General features: G+C 29.5%; 17 protein-coding genes across 17 annotated transcripts; 10 read left to right on the top strand and 7 right to left on the bottom strand. All coding sequences in view use genetic code 6, as the record gives it.

The window, feature by feature from the left end:
- Positions 1–387: 387 nt before the first annotated feature.
- SS50377_23140 (uncharacterized protein) lies at positions 388–1,257 on the top strand (the record flags this gene model as incomplete). Its single annotated transcript, XM_067907012.1, has 1 exon — positions 388–1,257. The coding sequence occupies one exon, from the start codon at positions 388–390 to the stop codon at positions 1,255–1,257; it is 870 nt and encodes a 289-aa protein (XP_067766280.1).
- Positions 1,258–1,586: 329 nt separating this feature from the next.
- Positions 1,587–2,519, top strand: SS50377_23139 (Ring finger domain-containing protein; the record flags this gene model as incomplete). The annotated part of the gene is made up of 1 exon (XM_067907011.1): positions 1,587–2,519. The coding sequence occupies one exon, from the start codon at positions 1,587–1,589 to the stop codon at positions 2,517–2,519; it is 933 nt and encodes a 310-aa protein (XP_067766279.1).
- Positions 2,520–3,063: 544 nt separating this feature from the next.
- Positions 3,064–3,582, top strand: SS50377_23138 (uncharacterized protein; the record flags this gene model as incomplete). The annotated part of the gene is made up of 1 exon (XM_067907010.1): positions 3,064–3,582. One exon carries the CDS (start codon positions 3,064–3,066, stop codon positions 3,580–3,582), a length of 519 nt encoding a protein of 172 aa, XP_067766278.1.
- A 202-nt stretch (positions 3,583–3,784) lies between these two features.
- SS50377_23137 (uncharacterized protein) lies at positions 3,785–4,303 on the top strand (the record flags this gene model as incomplete). The annotated part of the gene is made up of 1 exon (XM_067907009.1): positions 3,785–4,303. The coding sequence occupies one exon, from the start codon at positions 3,785–3,787 to the stop codon at positions 4,301–4,303; it is 519 nt and encodes a 172-aa protein (XP_067766277.1).
- Positions 4,304–4,372: 69 nt separating this feature from the next.
- On the bottom strand, positions 4,373–5,209 carry SS50377_23136 (Ankyrin repeat-containing protein; the record flags this gene model as incomplete). The annotated part of the gene is made up of 1 exon (XM_067907008.1): positions 4,373–5,209. The coding sequence occupies one exon, from the start codon at positions 5,207–5,209 to the stop codon at positions 4,373–4,375; it is 837 nt and encodes a 278-aa protein (XP_067766276.1).
- A 656-nt stretch (positions 5,210–5,865) lies between these two features.
- On the bottom strand, positions 5,866–6,255 carry SS50377_23135 (histone H3; the record flags this gene model as incomplete). The annotated part of the gene is made up of 1 exon (XM_067907007.1): positions 5,866–6,255. One exon carries the CDS (start codon positions 6,253–6,255, stop codon positions 5,866–5,868), a length of 390 nt encoding a protein of 129 aa, XP_067766275.1.
- A 56-nt stretch (positions 6,256–6,311) lies between these two features.
- On the top strand, positions 6,312–7,208 carry SS50377_23134 (Inositol polyphosphate 5-phosphatase; the record flags this gene model as incomplete). Its single annotated transcript, XM_067907006.1, has 1 exon — positions 6,312–7,208. The coding sequence occupies one exon, from the start codon at positions 6,312–6,314 to the stop codon at positions 7,206–7,208; it is 897 nt and encodes a 298-aa protein (XP_067766274.1).
- A 48-nt stretch (positions 7,209–7,256) lies between these two features.
- On the top strand, positions 7,257–8,684 carry SS50377_23133 (RING finger and CHY zinc finger domain-containing protein; the record flags this gene model as incomplete). Its single annotated transcript, XM_067907005.1, has 1 exon — positions 7,257–8,684. The coding sequence occupies one exon, from the start codon at positions 7,257–7,259 to the stop codon at positions 8,682–8,684; it is 1,428 nt and encodes a 475-aa protein (XP_067766273.1).
- Positions 8,685–8,745: 61 nt separating this feature from the next.
- On the top strand, positions 8,746–9,441 carry SS50377_23132 (uncharacterized protein; the record flags this gene model as incomplete). Its single annotated transcript, XM_067907004.1, has 1 exon — positions 8,746–9,441. The coding sequence occupies one exon, from the start codon at positions 8,746–8,748 to the stop codon at positions 9,439–9,441; it is 696 nt and encodes a 231-aa protein (XP_067766272.1).
- Positions 9,442–9,825: 384 nt separating this feature from the next.
- Positions 9,826–10,266, bottom strand: SS50377_23131 (uncharacterized protein; the record flags this gene model as incomplete). The annotated part of the gene is made up of 1 exon (XM_067907003.1): positions 9,826–10,266. The coding sequence occupies one exon, from the start codon at positions 10,264–10,266 to the stop codon at positions 9,826–9,828; it is 441 nt and encodes a 146-aa protein (XP_067766271.1).
- Positions 10,267–10,324: 58 nt separating this feature from the next.
- On the top strand, positions 10,325–10,603 carry SS50377_23130 (Transmembrane domain-containing protein; the record flags this gene model as incomplete). Its single annotated transcript, XM_067907002.1, has 1 exon — positions 10,325–10,603. One exon carries the CDS (start codon positions 10,325–10,327, stop codon positions 10,601–10,603), a length of 279 nt encoding a protein of 92 aa, XP_067766270.1.
- A 9-nt stretch (positions 10,604–10,612) lies between these two features.
- Positions 10,613–12,043, bottom strand: SS50377_23129 (Kinase, NEK; the record flags this gene model as incomplete). Its single annotated transcript, XM_067907001.1, has 1 exon — positions 10,613–12,043. The coding sequence occupies one exon, from the start codon at positions 12,041–12,043 to the stop codon at positions 10,613–10,615; it is 1,431 nt and encodes a 476-aa protein (XP_067766269.1).
- Positions 12,044–12,198: 155 nt separating this feature from the next.
- Positions 12,199–14,151, top strand: SS50377_23128 (Kinesin; the record flags this gene model as incomplete). The annotated part of the gene is made up of 1 exon (XM_067907000.1): positions 12,199–14,151. One exon carries the CDS (start codon positions 12,199–12,201, stop codon positions 14,149–14,151), a length of 1,953 nt encoding a protein of 650 aa, XP_067766268.1.
- A 138-nt stretch (positions 14,152–14,289) lies between these two features.
- SS50377_23127 (Cathepsin L) lies at positions 14,290–17,754 on the top strand (the record flags this gene model as incomplete). The annotated part of the gene is made up of 1 exon (XM_067906999.1): positions 14,290–17,754. One exon carries the CDS (start codon positions 14,290–14,292, stop codon positions 17,752–17,754), a length of 3,465 nt encoding a protein of 1,154 aa, XP_067766267.1.
- Positions 17,755–17,781: 27 nt separating this feature from the next.
- SS50377_23126 (Endonuclease/Exonuclease/phosphatase family) lies at positions 17,782–18,816 on the bottom strand (the record flags this gene model as incomplete). The annotated part of the gene is made up of 1 exon (XM_067906998.1): positions 17,782–18,816. The coding sequence occupies one exon, from the start codon at positions 18,814–18,816 to the stop codon at positions 17,782–17,784; it is 1,035 nt and encodes a 344-aa protein (XP_067766266.1).
- A 52-nt stretch (positions 18,817–18,868) lies between these two features.
- On the bottom strand, positions 18,869–19,528 carry SS50377_23125 (Hydroxyacylglutathione hydrolase; the record flags this gene model as incomplete). The annotated part of the gene is made up of 1 exon (XM_067906997.1): positions 18,869–19,528. The coding sequence occupies one exon, from the start codon at positions 19,526–19,528 to the stop codon at positions 18,869–18,871; it is 660 nt and encodes a 219-aa protein (XP_067766265.1).
- A 371-nt stretch (positions 19,529–19,899) lies between these two features.
- On the bottom strand, positions 19,900–20,358 carry SS50377_23124 (uncharacterized protein; the record flags this gene model as incomplete). The annotated part of the gene is made up of 1 exon (XM_067906996.1): positions 19,900–20,358. The coding sequence occupies one exon, from the start codon at positions 20,356–20,358 to the stop codon at positions 19,900–19,902; it is 459 nt and encodes a 152-aa protein (XP_067766264.1).
- Positions 20,359–21,222: the final 864 nt, after the last annotated feature.

Raw genomic sequence — 21,222 nt, 5'->3', positions numbered from 1 at the left:
AACTTATAAAGTATATACAATAATTAATAAAATTTATTATTCTTTGTCTATCCAAGATTTTGGTTATTTTTTAACAATAATTTCAAAACAAAACTTTAAGTCAATCATGTTATAAGTAATAATTTTAAAAAATACTTACAACCAGAGTGTTAAATACTTTCATTATACAAATTATTAATTATACTTACTATCTATTGGGATATACTAATTGTTGTTGCTTTTGATTATTAAACTATACATTTTCTTAACAGAATATTATCTTATTTATTCACTGAACATAATTATAGTAATACATAGTCTTATGCTTAATAACTATTAGTTATCATAATATTGCTTAAAGCTAATTATTTTGTGGAAGATACTATATTATCAGTTATATGCTAATATATGATGTACTATTTCATAATGTTGAATCGAACAGAATGCTATAATATTTTTAAGTTTTACTTAGTTAGACAAAACAAGATAATATTAATATAAGTACAATTACATGATTTATAGTTATCAAATAAAAAGGTATATTTTATTATATATATGGGTTATTAATAATTTGATCATAAAATGACTAAGGATGTTAATACTTTTACTGCTACAATAAAAACAGATGTACCATCTCCAGATGCTTATTCTCCTAAAAGAAAAGATTGCTACTCCCCATAATTTACATTTAAAGGACGATTAAATCCAATATAATCTGACCAAATTAAATGTGAATTATCACCTGCACATTACGATCGCCCATCTACAATGGGTGGGGAAGTTTTTTCTTTAAAATCTCGAACAAAAGTAGAGTTTCCTGATAATAATCCTCCGCCAAATCAATATAATCCAGATTTCAAAACTGGTAAAGCTGAGTCGAGAAAATCTGCATTAGCAGGACGAACCAATAATACAGATTTATTTTTCCTTGAGAAAAGATCAAAAAACTTACCTAGTCCTAACACATATGTACCAATTACCCCTAAAAATAAAATTGGTTATCGATTTTCTTAAAATTAAAATGGTGTAGAGGAAAAATCGAGAAGTCCCGGTCCTGCATAGTCAATAAATGCATAGGAAAGTTTTAAGAGCACAAAATTTATAAGAAATGTTACTATGAAAGGAAGAATACCAGAATTATGGTTAGAGAAAAAGAAAAAGGAAGGTGCAATCGGACCTGGTTCTTACAATATTCCATCTAGTATGAATTTTAAGGGTGGGATTACCATGTCTAGTAGATCGAAATCTAAGCATTCTGGATTTGGTTCAGGACTGTGATCTATATGATTTATATATATTTATATTACACTCATAAATAAATGAATCTTGTCCTACTACTAAACTATTAAAGTTAGCAACTTATAATTAACCAAACTGCTTATTAAAAATATTAATAAAATTAGAAAAAGTGCCTTATTAACGTTAAACTTATAGACTCTGGAATACTAGATGTTGTTATTTACACAAATTAATGTTTTAAATTTAATTGCTTTGATAATTACTGCTATTTTAATAAATAAAAATATAGTTTTGAATATGATATTTTAAATTACACATTTGATTTCACAAATAGTTAAATTTTAGTTTAAACTCTAAAAATTTATGATATGCACTTTGATTTTAATTTAGATTTTATTGTTAAGAATGATCATTATGAAAGTTTATTTCTTTAAAGATTTATATTATTCATATAAATAATTTCAATGCTATCTATTAGCTATACAGGGTTAAAATCTATTACCTATTATTTCGAATCTTAATTAGAAGTCTAGCTAAATATTTTACAATTCGTTTTCATAATGATATCAAGTTTTATCTAATTAATATTTATATTAGAGATAATTGATAGTTTTTCCTTTTTTAGCAAACCGTTTACCTTGATATTTATTCTTTAAATAGGTCTGTTCTTCCCCCCATTAATTCTAATGTCTATTTACCTCAGAACTTAAATTTTATAATATTAAACGCGAGTATAATAAATATTAGCAGGTGTTACTTTATTGTCGGTTTTGTTGAGTCCAGTTTACCCATTTTTAGTTATTTTTATGGTATCTTCTGACGAAACAATTTTCCTTATTCATTAGATTATTATGTGTTACCCAATAATATCATACTTGTTAATTAGTGATAAAATAAAAATAAAACTATTAAGAACGCGGTTTTTTGCTTTTTATCTTTCTGACTACGCGTTAAAACAGGTTTTTGCTTTTTTTATTTTTTGTTAATCATCAAAAATTAGTAGATATGATAGATAAAATGAAAATATTCTAGAAATAGTATCACTGATTAATTTAATTGCAATTTTGACACCTAAAATAAGATTTAAAACAAAATTTAGACTATCTAATAAAATTAATTTAAATTTGTAGCGTTAAGGTGATTGTATTTAATGCCCAATTTGTTTAGAAATCATTGATTATAATGATAAGAACAGTTTCTTGTAAGCACCATGTGCTCATATTTTTCATTAAAATTGCATTTTAAGTTGGGTCGAATATAATGCCTCTTGCCCAGTTTGCCGTGAGAAATTAGCTAAATGATATCACTCAAAGAGCTAGCAAAACTCGCTGTCATGCGTGTTATTTATATGATTTTTGACTAATTATTTCTTTAAATTTTATATAAAATCAGTGATAAACTGTGTATTTTGTGTCAAAAATAATTAATCTAAAGATTATGATTAAATAAATTTTGGAATATTGGGACATTAAATTTTAATTGACTTTTAAATAAGAATTTGACAATTTTTACTAAAATATTAACTTAGAGTATTTTATGGAACTGTCAAACTACGAAAATTATCCACTTATGATATATTTATCAGTAATGATTTTAAATTTAATAGGTAAGATACCCCCTATGGACTAGAAGTACAAGTAAATACAAAGGATTTTAGTTCTTTTTAAATCAGAAGATATGTTAAAGCTGCTAATAATGAGATAACTAATAAATAACTTCTTACAATAGCCATTTTAAATAATAAAAGATAATAATATATAATTATTGATTAATATTAAAATATTTTTATTTTTATATTATATAATTATATTATCTAACTTTCTTTCCGCACATTAATAATTATAAATGGCGCAACTTACAAACGGAAAGAATTTTTTTAACAGGGCGGTTGGCCCACCATCATGTAAAATAGGAAATTGGGTTGAGGAACAAGCCATTTGGGATGAATCAATGCGTCTTATTGCATCTGGAGTTCGCAATGATGCTAAAAATACCATTATGAACCCATTAGTTGTGTCAAAAGATAATTATCATCCAAATAGTGAAGAAATTGGCCAGTTTGGGGACATTGCAGGAGATAAAATCCGTTAAGAATGTGCTGCAATGAAGACTCATAAATTTAAAACAAAACCAGAATGGGTAGAAGATCATTTACATAGCTAAAAGCTTCAAGATACTCGAGTTTGTGTCTAAAGAGAAGGACATGACATATTAAATAGAAAAATGAATACTACTGAAGATGAAATGGTTAGTACTATTTAGAAAGATTTTGGTAAGAAAGGAGCCGAGTTTAGATTTAAAGAAGCTGGTTTTAAAGATGAAGTTGAAATGTACAATACTGGAAAATCCACAGGATTTTGGTGAGATATTTATTTATTGTTTATTAAGTTAAAAATTTAATTGATTGAATTTTATTAGTAAATAAATATATGCAGATGGTAATTATAACAATATTGCAAGATATTACAGTAAAATGAACATTAAAGAATTATGTTATTTATGAAAGGAAATTATCTGCAACTAAAATTAAATATAGTAATTGGTTATAAAAATTTCCGCAATTAAAATGTCTGATTAATTTTGTTTAGACCCAGATAGTAAAAATGTTTTTAATAGAAACCCAAATTAGAGGCCAATAATAAAAATAGGTAACTGGGTTGAAGATCAAGCCATTTATGATGAATTATAACGTCAAAAGAGGACTGGCGAGATTGAATCTAGTGCAAATTGCATAAAAGATTATAGAATTGACAACAAATAACTTTATACTACAACTTAACGTGATATTGGATATCCTGTTGAGGAAGGTCGTCATCATATTGTGTATACTGAAGAAGAACAATCTAGTTTCAAGAAAGTACCTCACTATAATCCTTATAAAGAATAAAGAGAAATTAATCGTCCAGTAATGGACTAGAGAATTTAACATGATACATTAAATTTAACGCTTCCTACTAATGACAAGTAAAATAATTTTTGTTCAACTACTAAGTCGATTCATACAGGGTAATTGGCTGATATTGGTGATATAATTGCACCTAAATTTCATTAGCCAGTTCAAAAATTTAAGGTAACAGTAGAGTGATAATTATGTTTTTATACTAAAGATATAGCCTTTGTGATGAGATAGCAAGAATAACTTTAATAAAACCAATCACATATTTTCGAAAACCTGCTCAAAACGGTCGAGCAGCTTCTGGCTTATCTGCTTGAGCTGGCGTATCTCTTTCTTGAGCCCGTGCCCTTGAATTATGAGGTTCCGCTTCCGCTGGTCGTTGAAAACCTAGCTGCACGAGATCTCCAAAAAGCTCAGGTTCCGGCAGAGCCCTTTCCCGGGTTCGTCGTCGTCCTGCACTACTGGTTTGACCCAATCTTCGCAGTCGCTCTCGTCCTGCTTCACGGCGGCGTTGAGGTAGGTGATACGCTCCAGTAGGATGTCCCGCTCGCGCTCGACCTTCACCAGCTGCGTCTTGTACTCAATCTGCGTCCTGACCAACTGCTACTGGAGCTTTCCCTGCTCCTGGCAATAGAACTGCACCAGCCAGCTCTTCTTCAGTTGGTTAGTGAGGCGCTTCCGGCCCAGCCGCTGAAGCTATTCCTGACCCTCCTGGCAGTCCCCAGCGCTGATACTAGGACCCCCTTCGTACTTCCATAGCAGCGTCATTATCTCCAGCTCGCCGTTCTCTGCCGCTATTTCTATCGCCAGCTTCTTATTCGCGGTCTTGATGCCGGCCTCTAGCTCGGCCAGTACGTGCACGCACTCGTAGAACCCGTGTTTTGCGGCATAGTGCAGCGCGGTGAATCCGTTTGACGATGTTTTAGCTGCCAGAAATGGAATCAGCAGTTTCACGACGTTGATATTGCCGTACTAGGCAGCGTAGTGTAGCGCAGTTTTTTGGGCTGGTATCGAAGTTTCATCTATCATAGATAAGTTGAATTTAATAAAAAATATGTCATTATCAATAGCTGCTTACAGAAATGGATTTGGCATTTAATGATTATTTTGATGAATTGAATAAGGTTGGTATTTATTAACCAATTACTTTGATTTGAACATATTAATTCTATATTTTAGTACAAAACACAAATAATCATTATTCTACTTTTAATATTATGTCAAATAGAATTTCTAATTTTGATTTAATTCTGATAAATATGGGTTCTATACTTATGCTACTATAAAGTATTAAGAATTTATATTATTTTTATCATAATAGCAAAAATGAAAAACAAGAAAGTTATAAGCAGGTGATTGATAATTCAAAACAAATTAAAATTTCATAGTAATTTCGAAGATCTACTTGATAAGAAGATTAATAATCAAAGAAAAACGTGAAGTATTTTATAAATTCATTATTATGAGGTCCTATAGTAATCATAATGTATAGATTTCTTTAGAGCTATTACACAATAGTATTATTAGATATATAATATGAAATAAAAGAAAAAAGCGCATCTTTAAAATGGAAAACTGGACAGAGATTGAAAAAAGAGTAGTGTATGAATCTATTCGTTACTAAATAATAAACTATGAAAAAATGTAGTTTGAAGAGATATCAGAAAAGGTTTAGACACGATCTGTTGAAGAAATTTAATAATACTTCAGTAAGATGCTAAAGAGATAATTTTGAGATGAATATAATTTAATCATACGAAGAGTTTTCTAATACGTAATGTTAGTAATACATCTCTATTAAATATAGTAACTCTACCTCCATGCTCTGCACAAAGTTATGCCATTGCAAACAATTCTACTATGAATGCCTCTGCAGCAGTTTAAACAGCATCCAATGCTTCTTTTTAAATCCTATACTCTATTTATTATTAGTTTATTCCTAAATTTTAATTCTCTAAGATAATTTCACGAATAATACGGGCAAAAGGTAGTCTCCGAAATAAAAATTCATTACTACTTTAATATTTATATATTTCTTTCAGTACATTAGAAGAATTTCTATTTATCCGCTTTATTCCAGTACTTTACCTTGATTATGATAGAACTGTTTTACGTGGTATGTTATGTCTTTTACTATTCATTTAAAATTTGCTTTTATATTTAAGGTTATATATGATATAATATTATAAGAGAAAAAATGACACATTCAATTTTTTTAATGACTTTTAATTAACATGGTAGATGCATTCCAGATGCATTAAACTGTATTGATAAAGATTATGATATTGTTATAATAGGTTCATAAGAGTGTTGCCATAGCATTTAGAAGTCATTTTTTTGTTCATCCAAACGGATATGGAAAAACTCAATTGAGATAAAGTTAAAATAATTTTCTGATGATTATATTCATATTCATAGCAAGTCTCTTAACGCACAAGTATTATCAATATTTATAAAGTAGGGTATAAATTTAACTTGCTTATAGAGCAAGTCATTAAAACTTGGAAAGTATGGTGCAAATAAAGGGGTTATTAGTACTCAGTTTTGTATAGATCACTAGCCTTTTCATATTGTATCATGCCATTTAAATTCAGGTGAGAAAGTAAAAAATAGGCTATCTTAAGTCAAAAAACTGAGTAAATTCATTGAAGCTTAAGCTAACTCAGACCAAGAAAAGATTTTTATATTAGGTGATTTAAATTTTAGAATAGAACTTGAGGAGGATAAATGCAATTAACTAATTGAGTAAGGTCAAATATTTGATATTTTGTAATAAGACTAAATAATAAAAAATAATTTTGTATTTTACGATATTAAGGAAATATTATTTAACCCCACCTACAAAATTTCGGATGGAAATTTTAGTTAAGGCAGAACACCATCATATACTGATCGTATTATGGTCTATGATGTTTTAGGCAGTGACAAATATAAAACTTGCTAATGCAAAAGTAAAGGTTAGAAATTTGATGGCAAATTTGTAGTTGATAAATATGATAGCTACAAGGTATAGGGAAGCGATCACTGGCCAGTTTACGGTGTTATTCTAATGGTAAACTAGCCTATGGAAGGCTAAAAAATTTTTACAAAGTGACTCAGTATAATATATAGAGTATAAAAGCTATACTAACCTTTTCATTATATGTCAAATGCCCATGACTTCGTTCAAGTTCCCTTTCCTGACCCTGAAAAGGTACAAATGTAGCACAGAAACGAAATAATCATCTCCACATACTTCACAATGAAACCAGGATGCTAGAACAAGTTCGTCGCCGCTGACAGAATTCTTCTGAAATCGTTTCCGAGTTATATTTTCTCCATTGAAAGGCAATCCTACCTGGATCAAAAGCTGAAGCAAGTTTTGCACGTCATGCCACGTCAGTTCTACGACCCCAAAAAGTTCGATTACGACTGCTCGCACGAATTCGCAGATTGCAAGGCGAAGGAGGACTGGCTGACGCAGCTCCCCCTGGATTAGCAGGTCCTAGTTTCCTACTCGAAGGCGCGAAGCGTCGGCTGCCCGCACTACATCCGCGGGTGCGAGTACAGCTGCGTGACTTGTGGCAAGTTCTACGGTTGCAGGCTCTGCCACGACGACGAAGTCGACGACCACCAGTTCGACCGCTATGTTACCGACACGATCCGGTGCAGGTACTGCGCCACCGTCCAGAAGTTCGGCCAAAAGTGCGAGACCTGCAAGGTGGAGTTCGGCTGGTACATCTGTTTCACCTGCAAGATGATCTGCGGGCTGGGCGAGGACGCGAAGCCAAATTACCACTGCGAAGGATGCAAAATCTGCATGGTGGGCAGGCGGCAATATTCTAAACACTGCGATGCTTGCAAGAGCTGCTTCAACGTGGACTATTTCGACCAGCATAAATGCTGTAAGGTGAGTGGTGAATGCTGTGTCTGCATGGATGATATGGAGAAGACAATTTACGGGCGAATCGTTCCGAACTGTGGGCATATCATGCACAGCCATTGTTATTAGACACTTCTGCAGAAGTAAAATTATAAGTGCCCTCTTTGTAAGAAATTTCTACCTGTACATGACGATAGCAAGCGCATAATAGATTTTCAGGAGAAAGTTTACGATAGAATCTTCATTCCGCAGGAATACGAGGGCTATTACGTAAAGGTCAAGTGTAATGATTGTCAGCAAGAGGCAACGTAGCATTTTCATCCTTATAAGTACTTCTGTGGAGAATGTAAAAATTTTAATACTGATGTGATAGGTGATTCTTCAGTTGGTGAATTTTTGAAAAGTGTGATAGAAAGGGTACCATGGAAGACACCTTTACATTCAATACGTAAAGATATTGATATATTTGTTTTAAAGACATTTAGAGAAGCTATATGTAAGCAATTCAACGTCTCTGAAGACGGAGAGATTCTAACTAATTTTTATAAATACATTGATTTAGTGCCAGATACAGTGGAAAACATAAACACTATTGTAGAAACGGCTAATAAAACCTTTACAGACAACCTAGAAGATTTTAAGATCACAATCCTTAATGTTAAACATAATATACCTGATGAGTTAGAGTAAGATGATAGACATGACTGAATGTTATTTATTATACATTTATATTATATATAATAGTGGCTATATTTAAATGGATAAATATATGCCTCAGCTTGTTGAGCATGTGCTATCTTCAGGTGACATTATACCTAATCACTTTAACAATGTAAATGAGACTAATTTCTCTCATGATGAATTAGAAAATGCATGGATTCAGTTCGTAAATTCAGACTAACCATTAACATCACCATAAGATAAGACACCAAAAATTTAGCTATCAGATGTGCAGTAAATTCCACAAAAATAGCATTTATTAATTCGTTTTAATGACTAAATCTCTCGTAGAAAATAAACATAGTTACCAAAGAAAATATTTGCACATCCATTATAGAAACTTGCCCCAACAACCACATTAAAACATAAGTAATTAACATAATTTCTATCATTATCAGATTTAGAATATGACATTTTGTTATCATAAAATCAAATCAAGCCTAAGACATTAGCTATAATACATTCTTTAAAGACAATCTAAGTTACAACAAAAGAAATAACATATTTACATAGTTTTTCTTCAATGGTATCTCCAAAAAATGCTGCTATATTTTTTGATCTTGAAATGAATAATTTCTGCTTAGTAAATTGTGGATATGATGGAGATATGAATGAAAGTATAGGTGTCGAAATTTAAGGAATTCAATTGAAGAATGGTTAAAAGTGTTCTCTTAGCAACCAAAAAGCTGTATTTAGGGTCGCTGGGGTATGGCATTTATGGAGACCGATAAAAACTGGTAAGTGAATGTAAAAAGTCATTTTAAGTTTATTTATAATGTAGAGTTTATATTAAGTAGTTATTTATGTTTTTATGCTACTAGATTTGCTGCAAATACATTTGAAAGAGATAGATTATTGATGTTAATTTTTTATTAATCGGTTTAGTCCATTTATTTTAATAAATTTACTAATATTATACATTAAATAATTAATATATTATATTTAATGCATAAAGTAAATAATATAATCCCTTATTGGTAGTATATCTACTGTATTTCATAGAAATTTCTAAAGAATATACGCTAAAAATAAACTTTCATTAATACTATGTAAATTACTGATCATAAATAATTATAGATAATAATTTACAATTTTGGTGCATAATTATTTTAATAATAAATAGTTTTAATCACATTAATAAAATCTCTGCGATAAGTTCTGTATTTCCACCTAGTTACTCTGCTATCAAGATTGAAAATTGAATGCATAAATGAAAGAATGTGTTAAAGTCATATTGTTTGCATTGTATATATTTATTTGTTCGCTTGATAGTTTAGTTCGTAAATCTTGTAGAACTTTAAAACGCAGCTATGAGAAGATTATTCTTAAGAAAATAGCAGACAATTTTCTTTGCAATAGTATCATCTTCATTAATTTCTCCTGGTAAAAGCAAACAGTCTGCTTAGATTAACTAAGTTGTGTCAGTATGTATTTTTATTTTACTCTTTAGCTCAATAATCTGAGTTTAACCGTAAACAATAACTTTCAATCCAATTTTCTGTAAAATAGAGGATGCTGAGATAATTTCAGTAGGATTAGCCTAAGAATGAGCGTAAATTAAAACAGTCATTTTTGAAGTATATATTAAAAATAATATATATGCTTTCCAATTTTTAACATTCCACAGAATGTAATAAATTGAAGGTATTTACTACGCTCAGCTTTTTGTTACTGGCATTGCATCTTTCGCAGCTAGTCCAGTATTTTTAACTGTTGGTTTGCTAATTTAGATCTTTATGTTAGTTAAAACTAATATTTAAAGTTCAATGCATAAGAAGGTGGCGATGTTAATATTTTCATTCTTATCCACATTAACTTGTACTTACAATTCGTAAAGCACTTAGATATTACTTTACTTGCTTTCTTAATTTTTTTACACAATGATAGCAAGAAAATATTTGAAATGACAACATTTATCACTTTTTCACCTACTTCATAACTTCGTTTATTTCATTATTTATATTCATTTTTTTACGTTACAGGTCTGAGTATTGTCTTAAAAACTAAACAGAGCTAACTTTATCATAACCTATCTTACCAAATACATATTTGCTTATTTAGTCTTCCGTAGATTTAGTATTTTAAATAAACCAATTTATAAGGTCATCTCTTATATGAGGTGGAATATTGAATGGTGTAATCTCTTTGAAAATTTTATCTTACTCTTTAGAGATGGTATCTTATTAGTTAATTAAATCTTGTAGCTATTTTTACTATACAGATGTTTCAGGACGCTATTCTTCTTCATCGTCGTCAAAATCATCATTATATTCTTATATTCTAATTTATTTGCTTTATGAACCATATGTAGGTGTCATATCAATAACATCTTCTTCTAATTCTATTTCCACTTCAATTTTTGGCTCTGGTTTACGTTATATAGGTTATGTTTTTGGGGCCACTGGTTGTGCCTAGCGAATTGCCTACTACGATCTTGTATTATCTGAAGATTTTAATCTAGATAGATGCTGTTTAGCCTTATTTATTGCTTCTTGTAAATCCTTTGGGATTTAGATACCATTACGTTAAATTGCATCAGCAACTGGTTTTAATGCTAACAAAGAATAAACATCAGGCCTAACTGTGACATCAGATGACAAACACCAGTAAACTAAATGTCTCAATATTTGAGAATATTTTTCCTCAGGTAACTATTTATATTTACCTTTTAAAATATTTATAAGCAATGCTGCCTAGTTATTAGCTAAGAAAGGGTGCTTTCCATTATTAAGCATTTCATAAAATGTAATGCCAATTGCCCAAATATCAGACTTCATATTGTACTTTTCTGATCTGCAAATTTCTGGTGATAGATAATACGGAGAGCCAACTAAGGTTTAAGCCATAACGGTAGTGGAGTTAAGTTATTTAGAAACTCCCATATCACCAATTTTTAACGATAATCTTTTGTCAGCTTCTTCATGGACAAAAATATTCAATGATTTTATATCCCGATGTATAATATGTTTAGCATGTAGAGAACCTATACCAACTAGCATCTAAGATATATAATACCATGCATCTTCTTCAGAGATATATGGTGTTTTAACTATTAAATCTCTGAGAGATCCTTTACTAGCAAATTCCATTACCATCCATAAAGTTTCTGTCGACTAATCTACAAATGAATCGAAATATTTAACCACATAAGGAGAATCTATGGATGCTAATAGGTTGCATTCATTAACAGCAGTCTGAATCTCAGCCTGTGAAGCTCCTTGGAGTCTTATCTCTTTCAGACAATATATACCTCCATCTTTTTTACGTCTTGCTTTAAACACAGTACCAAATGATCCTTTACCCACCTAGTTTAATAATTCAAAATCTGCTAATGTTGAATGTGGCATTTAGTTTGGAATGGGGAGTGGTGGAAATATTTCATACTAAATTATATATTATTAATAGTGGGTGATTTTTAAGATTTCTTTATTCGGATAATATTATATTAAATAATATACATTATTATATTAACTACTATATAATTTAGAATAAAATATCAGAAATGTCTGTCTCTGCATTTGTCCGTGTTAAACCATTATTGAATTAAAATTCATCAGCTATTACTATTTAAAAGAATACATTATCATTAGATTTAAATGATCGCAATCCATAATCTTTTGCTTTTGACGGTATAATACCCTAAGCATCAGGGTAATAGTTTACTTATGATGAGGTATAAAGAGCATAAACTAATTCATTTTTAGCAGGTATAAATACATGTACCTTCTGTTATGGATAAACTTCTTCTGGCAAGTCCTTTACTTGCGGATTTAGCCCAAATAATAATGATGGTATTGTTTAAAAAACATTTTGTCATATTTTTGAATAAAAATCAGTTAAAGTTATTGTTTCATTATATTAAATTTATAATGAATAAATTTTTGATTTGTTGAGTCCTGATAATAAGTTATAATTAAAAGAAGTTTCTAAAAATAACTTTAAAATAGTTAATCTTTAAGAGTTTAGTATCAGTTCTGTCCAGGAAGCGAATAATATTGTTTTATCTGCTATTAAAAACCAATATAGAAGTTCTACAGTTTTAAATGAGAATTCATCAAGATCACATACTATTCTATAAATATTTTTAAACAATAAAATATTATAAATTATTGATTTAGCAGGTTCAGAACGTGTAAAGAAAACTTAAGTGGAAGGTTAAAAATTAAATGAGCTGATTAAAATTAATTAGTCATTAACTTGCCTTGGAAATGTTATATAGTCTCTCTAATAAGAAAATAATCATATTCCATTTAGAGATTCTGTTTTGACTAAAATTTTAGCTAGGTCATTGAGTTAAAATTAATGTAATATTACTATACTAGGTACAATATGTAGTGACATATAACAATCTGGAGAAAGTTTAAATACATTAATTTTTGTAAATAAGTGTAAAAATATTAAACTTTCAACCCCAAAACTTTAAAATAAAGATATTGAGTAATTAAGTTAATTTCAAAAATAATTTAATATCGATCTTGGAACTGATAATAAAGCTATAGGTAATTTTGCTAAGCTACTAAATCTTGTTGTTAAAGATTTGTAAAATTAAAATTAAGATAAGTAGTAAGTCTAGAAACTTAAATATGAAGCAAGTACTTAAATATATTAGTAAGAATTAGAATCACTTTAATACTAAATTATTCAACTTCAATAAATTAAATAATAATAATATTAACATCAACATTAACCATCAAAACTTAATTCTAGTTTAACACAAATATATTAAATTTTATAATCTACTATTTCATAAGTTGATTATATTTGTAATATAATTTCTAAACATACACAAAATCGTGAAATAATAAAAAATTAAAATATCGATGACATACTTTTGCTGAATCATGATAGGATACAATAAATACAGAATAATATTGATTTTAAAGACCATATATGTGCAGGTAAATGTATTAAATGTTAAAAAGTAAGTAGGTTTATTAAAAGATTCATAAATGTTGTTAGCAATGATGGATTATAAGAATATTTTTTTAAAGGAATAATTATTAGCTAACATAAAGAAGTTGAAAATTAAAAAGGAGTATACAAAGGTAAAATAACTATCCCAGATGCATCTTTTTTTAAAGATGAAGCTTCATTGGTATCATATATAGGATCTATTAACAATGAATTTTAGCAAAAACTTTAATTTGTATCATAAGTAGTCTAGCAAGGGCATTAGTACAAGAATCAAAATTAAGATTTAAGAAGTATTGCATTATAAACAGTTTTAGAACATAGTATTGATATTTTAAATGTTTCAAGACTATTAGACTCTTAGAATTAGGTAATAAATCTATAAAAAGAGCAACTTATTCAACAAAATAAGGTAGATATAACAAGAAATACAGAACATATAGTAGACGTATAAGATGCACATCAAAGTGCAATTGAGTTATCTAGTAATGATGATGAATTTGATCAATTGGCGGAAGTTTAACGATAAGTTAGATTTATTTGAATTATACAATTTTATAGTATTTATTTTTATTTAATATAATTTGAAATATTATTAATATTGATGATATACTTGGAATTATTCAGTTTTTTAGAATGATTATAATGTAATTACTATATGAATTTAATTAATCTTTGCAAAATGTTAGTTTTGGCTATTTTTTAGACTCTCAGAATACTTGATGATCCGTTTGATTCTTTAACTTAAGTACCTGCAACTATGGACCTAAGAGAGCTAGGTTTGGTCACTATTCCTAAAGATGTATCTTTTATAGGATGTGGATCTGGTGCCGCAGCTGTAGCTAGTCTTATTGAATCATCAATATTAAGAACATTAGATAAGTGGCAAAATAATGCGAAATTAATAGGTAAAACCACAGATAATCTTGAGGTTTCAGTACAATTTATGATGAATAATTCATAGGTATATTCAGCTAATAAAGGATTTTATTGTACCTAGCCTGCTGAATACATCATAAATGATATTGGAGACTGGAATTCAATTCAGTTAAATATAGACCCATTCAAATATACTTCTGGTAGTACATAATTTAATCCTGAACCTGATTTTATTATTAAAATTAATCCAGGTCTTTATAGTGAGGCAATTAACTCACCAAATGAGTTTATTCAACCATTCTACAAAGATTAATCGAACAATATATTAGTATTATCTTATCATACTCCATTTTTCTCCTTGTCTGGAGATGAACCATTTGGCCAGGATACTGTAGACAATATGAAATAATATATTGCTAGAGGAATTACTTTTATAGCTTAGATTAATCTTGGAACTGACAGGTAGTACTAGTAGTTTAGATAATGGAATACTTCGGATGTATTTGCAGCTTAATGCCTTAGAGTATCACCTAAGTTTTAAACACCTTCATATGAAAATATTAAAGAAGATATTGTTAAAAATGGATATAATAAATTGTAAGAAAGAATATTTTATGTTAACATAGTAGGATATGGAATCAAATAAGGCTAGGACGTTTGGATTGTAAAAGCCCCATTCGGTCCTAAATTTGGAAACTTAGGTTATATTTATGTTCCTATATTAAATAATACTCTTTGTATGGAAGAATATATAATCACAGCTATTCCTAACCATATAGATTTTGATGAGGGTATATTCACTTCTTAATAGGCAGATAGAATAGGTCTCAAGCAAATTTATTCTATTAAAGGCTTAATTTCTAAAAGTTTACCAGATGACACTGCTGGAGATATAGTTACTACAGATTTATACTCAGACAAGCCAAACTTTGGTGTTAATCCATAACTTATTAGTAAATTAACAGCAACGCCAGTTTCAACTCTATTAGGATCTATTCTTACTTGTGTCGTTGAAGAATCTTTTGATGGCAATATAGCCTTTCAAGATTAATAGTGTACCACTGTTTTAAGAATGATTAAAGATTCATGGACATCTTCTGTTACAATATCATATCCAAGTAGATGTTTTTTCGCTTCAGATATAGTAACAACATGTGCTGATGGAAATTGTAAAATTAATTCTAAATCTGATACTGGAACTTCAACCTTTACCTGCATAGTTGGATAACCAATATTAACTGAATAAGGGTTAAGTATAGAAGATTATAGAGCAACTATAGTCGTTAAAGACGTATGTATTTGGTCTAGTGGTGTTATGAGTTGTGTTGTCGTTTCAGCTGATCCATCAACGGTATAGTTAGTTACTTATTAAAAATCCACCGGAGAAGATTTCCAACCATCGGCTATTAATAGTTTATAATATATACCTGGTCCAATTTTATGTTCTGATTCTATTTGCACTAGAGAAATGTTAGATACTATAGCCAATCTTTTATAAGTTTGGACATGTTCTAAGGGTAGTAACGTATATACTTGTGTAGGTTAATAGGAAAACATTCAAAGACCAAATATTAAATTTTATGGAGAAGTGAAATAACTCACTAGTTAGTGTTCAGCTGTCGGTTCTAACAGTATTTGCCCACCAAGTTATAATATGAATTTCACAACAGCACGAATTAGGCTTAATGCTACGAACACATACGATCTTGGTGGCATATTATATCCTATTATGTTTATTAATATTAGACCAGATTCTATTTCTAAAGATTATTTATGGTTACTTAACATCACTTTCCCTGAAATTGAGACAAGAACATATGTAGATGTTGTTTTTCCTGATTTTAAGACCAGAAAAATTGAAGCTGCATGTATGGCATAATTTAAAACTAAAGATGATTCTTAATATATTCTATAATGTAGAAATTATAATAATTAAGCAGATTTTTATGTTTGCGAAAATATTTAATGGTTATGTACATCACCTTTATATGGTTGGACTAAATCATTAACTCTAAACTATTCGCTGAATTTTTCGTCATAAATGCCTGTTATTCTTTAAGCACCAAAAGCTGTATCGCATAGTCGTTAGTAGTGGACAATTACTTACTAAAAACTTAAATATGATGTAATGAATGTAGTAGTTTCAGGTATAGATCCAGAAAATTTTGCTTTTTCACCATGTAAGGTTAGCAACTCTTTAAATTCTTCAGTATGCAGAAATTTCGAAATTCCTAATGTTAAACTAACTTGTTTATTAACTACATGTTCACCAATTAAATCACTATAGTTTGAATTTTCACATATCACTAATCATATTATGTTTGGAAATTTACCACAATTTCAATCAACATCGACATTTTACTGTAAATTTATATCATAATTAGGATGCAGAATTAATCGTTAAAACCTTAAATAGTATGGATTTATTTGTGACTAAGGGGAAATTTATTGTGATGGTGTTTCCACATCAACTTATACTTATTATTCACAATAAGGTGCTGCTGTGTAAACGAAATCTGGTACATCTATTTTCGTTTTTAATTCTACTAATTTTACCTGTACTGTTAATACTATTAAATCTTTTAGAGATTCTGATGACAATATTTGGGCTAATTTATTATGCTCTGTTAATAACTCTTAAACAACATTTTCCACTGTCTCTAACTCACCAGATTATTTAGTTAGAGATTCAAACTCAATTGATGATGTGCCGGGAATGATACCAATTAAACAAAATGATATTGGGTTGTAGGTAATTTTCGCAGTGGGTCTCATATTTATTGTTTTATTGATTATTTCAGTTTCAGCACTACTCTCTGGATGGCCAGGTTTAGTAAAATCAAAATTTACAGCTTTTTGGAATAAAATTGTTTGGAACGAAAAGTATAAATTTAGTTGCATTTATTATGACAAGTTTGGAATTCCTATGTTGGATTTAGACGAGCCGGAGGCACACTCTGCAAAATTGGACATGCACAAGGTATCAAAGGCGATGAAATCTGGATTCGATGGACTCAGTATCGCTAAATTAAAAGACGCTTTGCACAATCAAGAAGTTAAGTTAGCAGACGGTAAAGTGTAAGTGGGGTAGTCGACAATGAACTCGCAACTTACTACTCAGTTTAATTCTATGACTACCAAAACTATGAGCCAGCTTAACTGTGATGAGGAGGAAATTGGTGCCAGAGATGCGGATGATATTTAGGTTATTTTCAAGAAAAAGAGATAAGAGAAGTTGAGGAACGACGACTGGGAGGATAGTAACTGATTTATTATTATTTTTCATTATAAAAAATCATTAGTCATTCAAGCTTCTGTAAACTGGATAGAAAACAGCGAAAACTCCGTTATGGTCGGTTTCCTACATAGTGAAAATTCTATAACTCGCAATACAGTTAACGAAAACCCTATTTGTAAATATGTAATCAATTCTGGTGTCAAATCTAGACGTTGTTGCTGCGGTACCTTCAAATACGGGTTTTGGGCCATTCCAAGCGCAGTCCAGCCAAGACTTTTGTTGTAACAAATTGATTAAGTCAAATTTTGCTAGTTCTATATTATTCTTTTTTCTTTTATTATTAATGTGTAACAATTAATCGCTTGTGTAGTCTTATTACGTTAAGGAGTTAAAATCACCCATTAGTAGTTGAGGCATGACATTTGATACAGTTAGAATATCCATCAGTTATTAACACTATACTATTCTTTCTTCCTCTTTTAAATGATCTAAATGAGTCGTTATAATCTAAATAGGAACTGGAGTATCTAAAATAGCAGAAATAGCTGATCTCTGAGACCAAGGTTGGTTTTACTTTCCAAATAATTGAATTATTCTTAAACTAGAGAACTAATGCCTTGATAATATAGCATTTCCAAAATTAGGATTTTATGTTCCAGCAAAAATACAAAATGGAAGGGAAAACGTATTTTAAAGCAAGCGCAAAACAGTACTATCGAGTGTTTAAAATTAATTATGCCAACATTCTTCTAAGTTTGTGCTAGGATTAATCGTATATGTATCATTTTGGTTTTCAACTTTGAAAGTAAACGAAAGAGGAAACCCTAACTACTCTCTTATTGAATTTTCGAGCCTTCCGGGAGATGATTCATCTATAATAATCTTATAACAGTTTTTGTTAAAAATAACACGTTTTTTAGGTGATTTATCATATGGAACTAAAGGCTAATTAATTTTTTAGCCAAACGTAACCTCTTACAGACAAACAACATCCATATTTGATAATTAGTTCTTTAACTCATTAATTAATGGTTCATAATTAAGTTTATTAGCCTTTGACCAAAAATGTACGTTTAAAGTTGCGACTCGCATTTTAATTAAATATAGACATAGTATCAATATAACATAAATATTAATAATTTGCTCAGACCATTCTTTTAGCTTATTTGACAGCAGAACCAATAGTTCCAGCTTCACCATGCCCTGGATAAAATATCCAATCAGATCCAAACTCATTGCCAATTCTATCTATGCTTTTCTTTAACTCTGAGGGATTCCCTGTTGGGAAATCTGTTCTGCCAACGCCACCATTAAAAAGTGTGTCACCAGTTACAGCAAGCTTTTCTTCCGCACAATAAAAGCACACACCTCCAATAGTGTGGCCAGGGGTGTAAATAAATTTAATTTCATGAGATCCAAGAGTAAATATTGCGCCGTCGTCAAAAGTTTCAGTTGGTTGTCTAGGAAAATTAGAAGGCATACTGACACCAAACATTGGTGCGAAAATAGCATTAGCCTACCAATTTTATACATCTAACTTGTAGCACGTTACAGGAATTTCTGGATATAATGCTTATAAGTATCCGGTACCAAATACATGGTCAAAATGTGCATGTGTAGTGGTAATATACTTAACTTTCAAGTTATTGTCCTTGAGATACTTTAATAACTATTTATTTTCCGCACCAGAATCCATTATCATTGTATCCTTAGTATCCTTATCATAAAATACTACAGTATTAGCTCCTAATTACCCAGAAGGAAATGCTTTTGCTTCTAACATTGAGATTAGAAGTGCTAACATTATTCTATATATATAAATAAATAATTTAAATACTTAAATGACCAGTGTATAGTTTGTTAAATTTTTGACTTAGTACCCAAGAGATTTTAGTTATCTTTTGCTGAAAATTAAAGACTTGTATCTCACTGGGCGTTTCTATAAGCATTAAAATTTTACTTTATTTCATTTATAGAATGTAGATAATAACTTTACCAAACTTACTAAGGTCTTAAAAACTAGATAGATTGACATTATTATTAACTATAATAGTTCTCCTAAATTTACTGAATTTTGTTAAGGTAAAAGTGATTACATATTTGACTACTATTTAAAAGTCTTAAAGATGTGATGTGTGAATAGAATAATAATTTATATAAAACTATATAAGCAAGTCATTAGCATGATAACCATAAATTGTAAAAACGATTATCTGCTTTCCTTGGGGTATAACTAAATTACTCTGTATTTTCTACAGATCCTCCACAAATAATACCCTTCTATATATTAAGCTCAAGTTCTTACTTAGCATTTTATGCCTTTGTTTCAATTTTTTTCTTCTTTGTTTCCTTTGCTGCATCACCATTAATTAGCTTATCTATAATTTACTTTGCTTCATCTAATGATTTCTTGGCATTTAAACGTCTTTTTTCTATATCTATTGCCGATAAATCTACTATTTCCGTCTGAGAAGTTTCTGAATCTTATGATTATTCTAGTGAAAAATTAGGCTTAATAAGTTTCATTTTCTTCATTGATGAAGGAAGTGTTGTTTAGATGGATATTGAGCCATTTAGTTAGTACTAATCATCAACCATTTTAATAGGGATAAACATCTTTGTTTTTTTAGACATTTTTATGAGTATCGTATATAACATATTATAATCACTGTAGTTTTATTAGAAAAATCATCGTGGCAATAACTAAAAGTGGGCCATCCATTTGCAACCAATCATTAATATTATAGTTTTCAGATATTCTATTTATTTTAAATTGTTAAAAATTAGATTTAAATATAGATGTTGGTTTTATGAGATTTATTTAGGGCTGATATTTAATCTAGTTAAACATAAATTCACAGGTTAGTCTTTTAGACGTACACTACACAATAATATAATATGGAATACATATATCTTGTTAAAAATATATCATTAGATCTGAGTATATTTCATTTTAGATTTTCGAGTTAAATTGATAAACTGATGGAATAAATGAGTTGATACACTACAGATCGTCATTACTGAACTAAATTTTTGTTTTGAAGATCATTTTATTAGTGGCAAACTAAGCATTGTAAATTCCATGCATACATGCTATCATTGCGTGTATTGTAGACTTTAATGATTTCCAAATAGCGACACAATGTTGCTATTATTTTATAATTACATTTAATATTTAAAGTAGTGTACGAGTTAATTTTGTTAGTTAATGACTGAAAATCTTGTATTTTTTTGTCATATATATTCTCTTACTAACGCAATTCTTAATTTAGTCATAAATTCATTGCTCTGTTCTATATCTCTACAAAACAATTACAAATTTTCTTTGTGACTAATAATTAATTCAGAAAAATATATCATACTATTAGTTTATTATATTTAATAAAAAAATACTTTACAATGTCACTTATTAGTATTGTTGATGATGTCCTTACAATCAACGCCTTTTATATTAAATCTACATAAAATAAAGTATATCCAATAGCTTTATTAGCATAT

This window comes from Spironucleus salmonicida, chromosome 3, assembly GCF_000497125.1.
Source record: "Spironucleus salmonicida strain ATCC 50377 chromosome 3, whole genome shotgun sequence".
Taxonomy (NCBI): domain Eukaryota; phylum Fornicata; order Diplomonadida; family Hexamitidae; genus Spironucleus; species Spironucleus salmonicida.
This window is presented reverse-complemented; position numbering and strand designations above follow the sequence as displayed.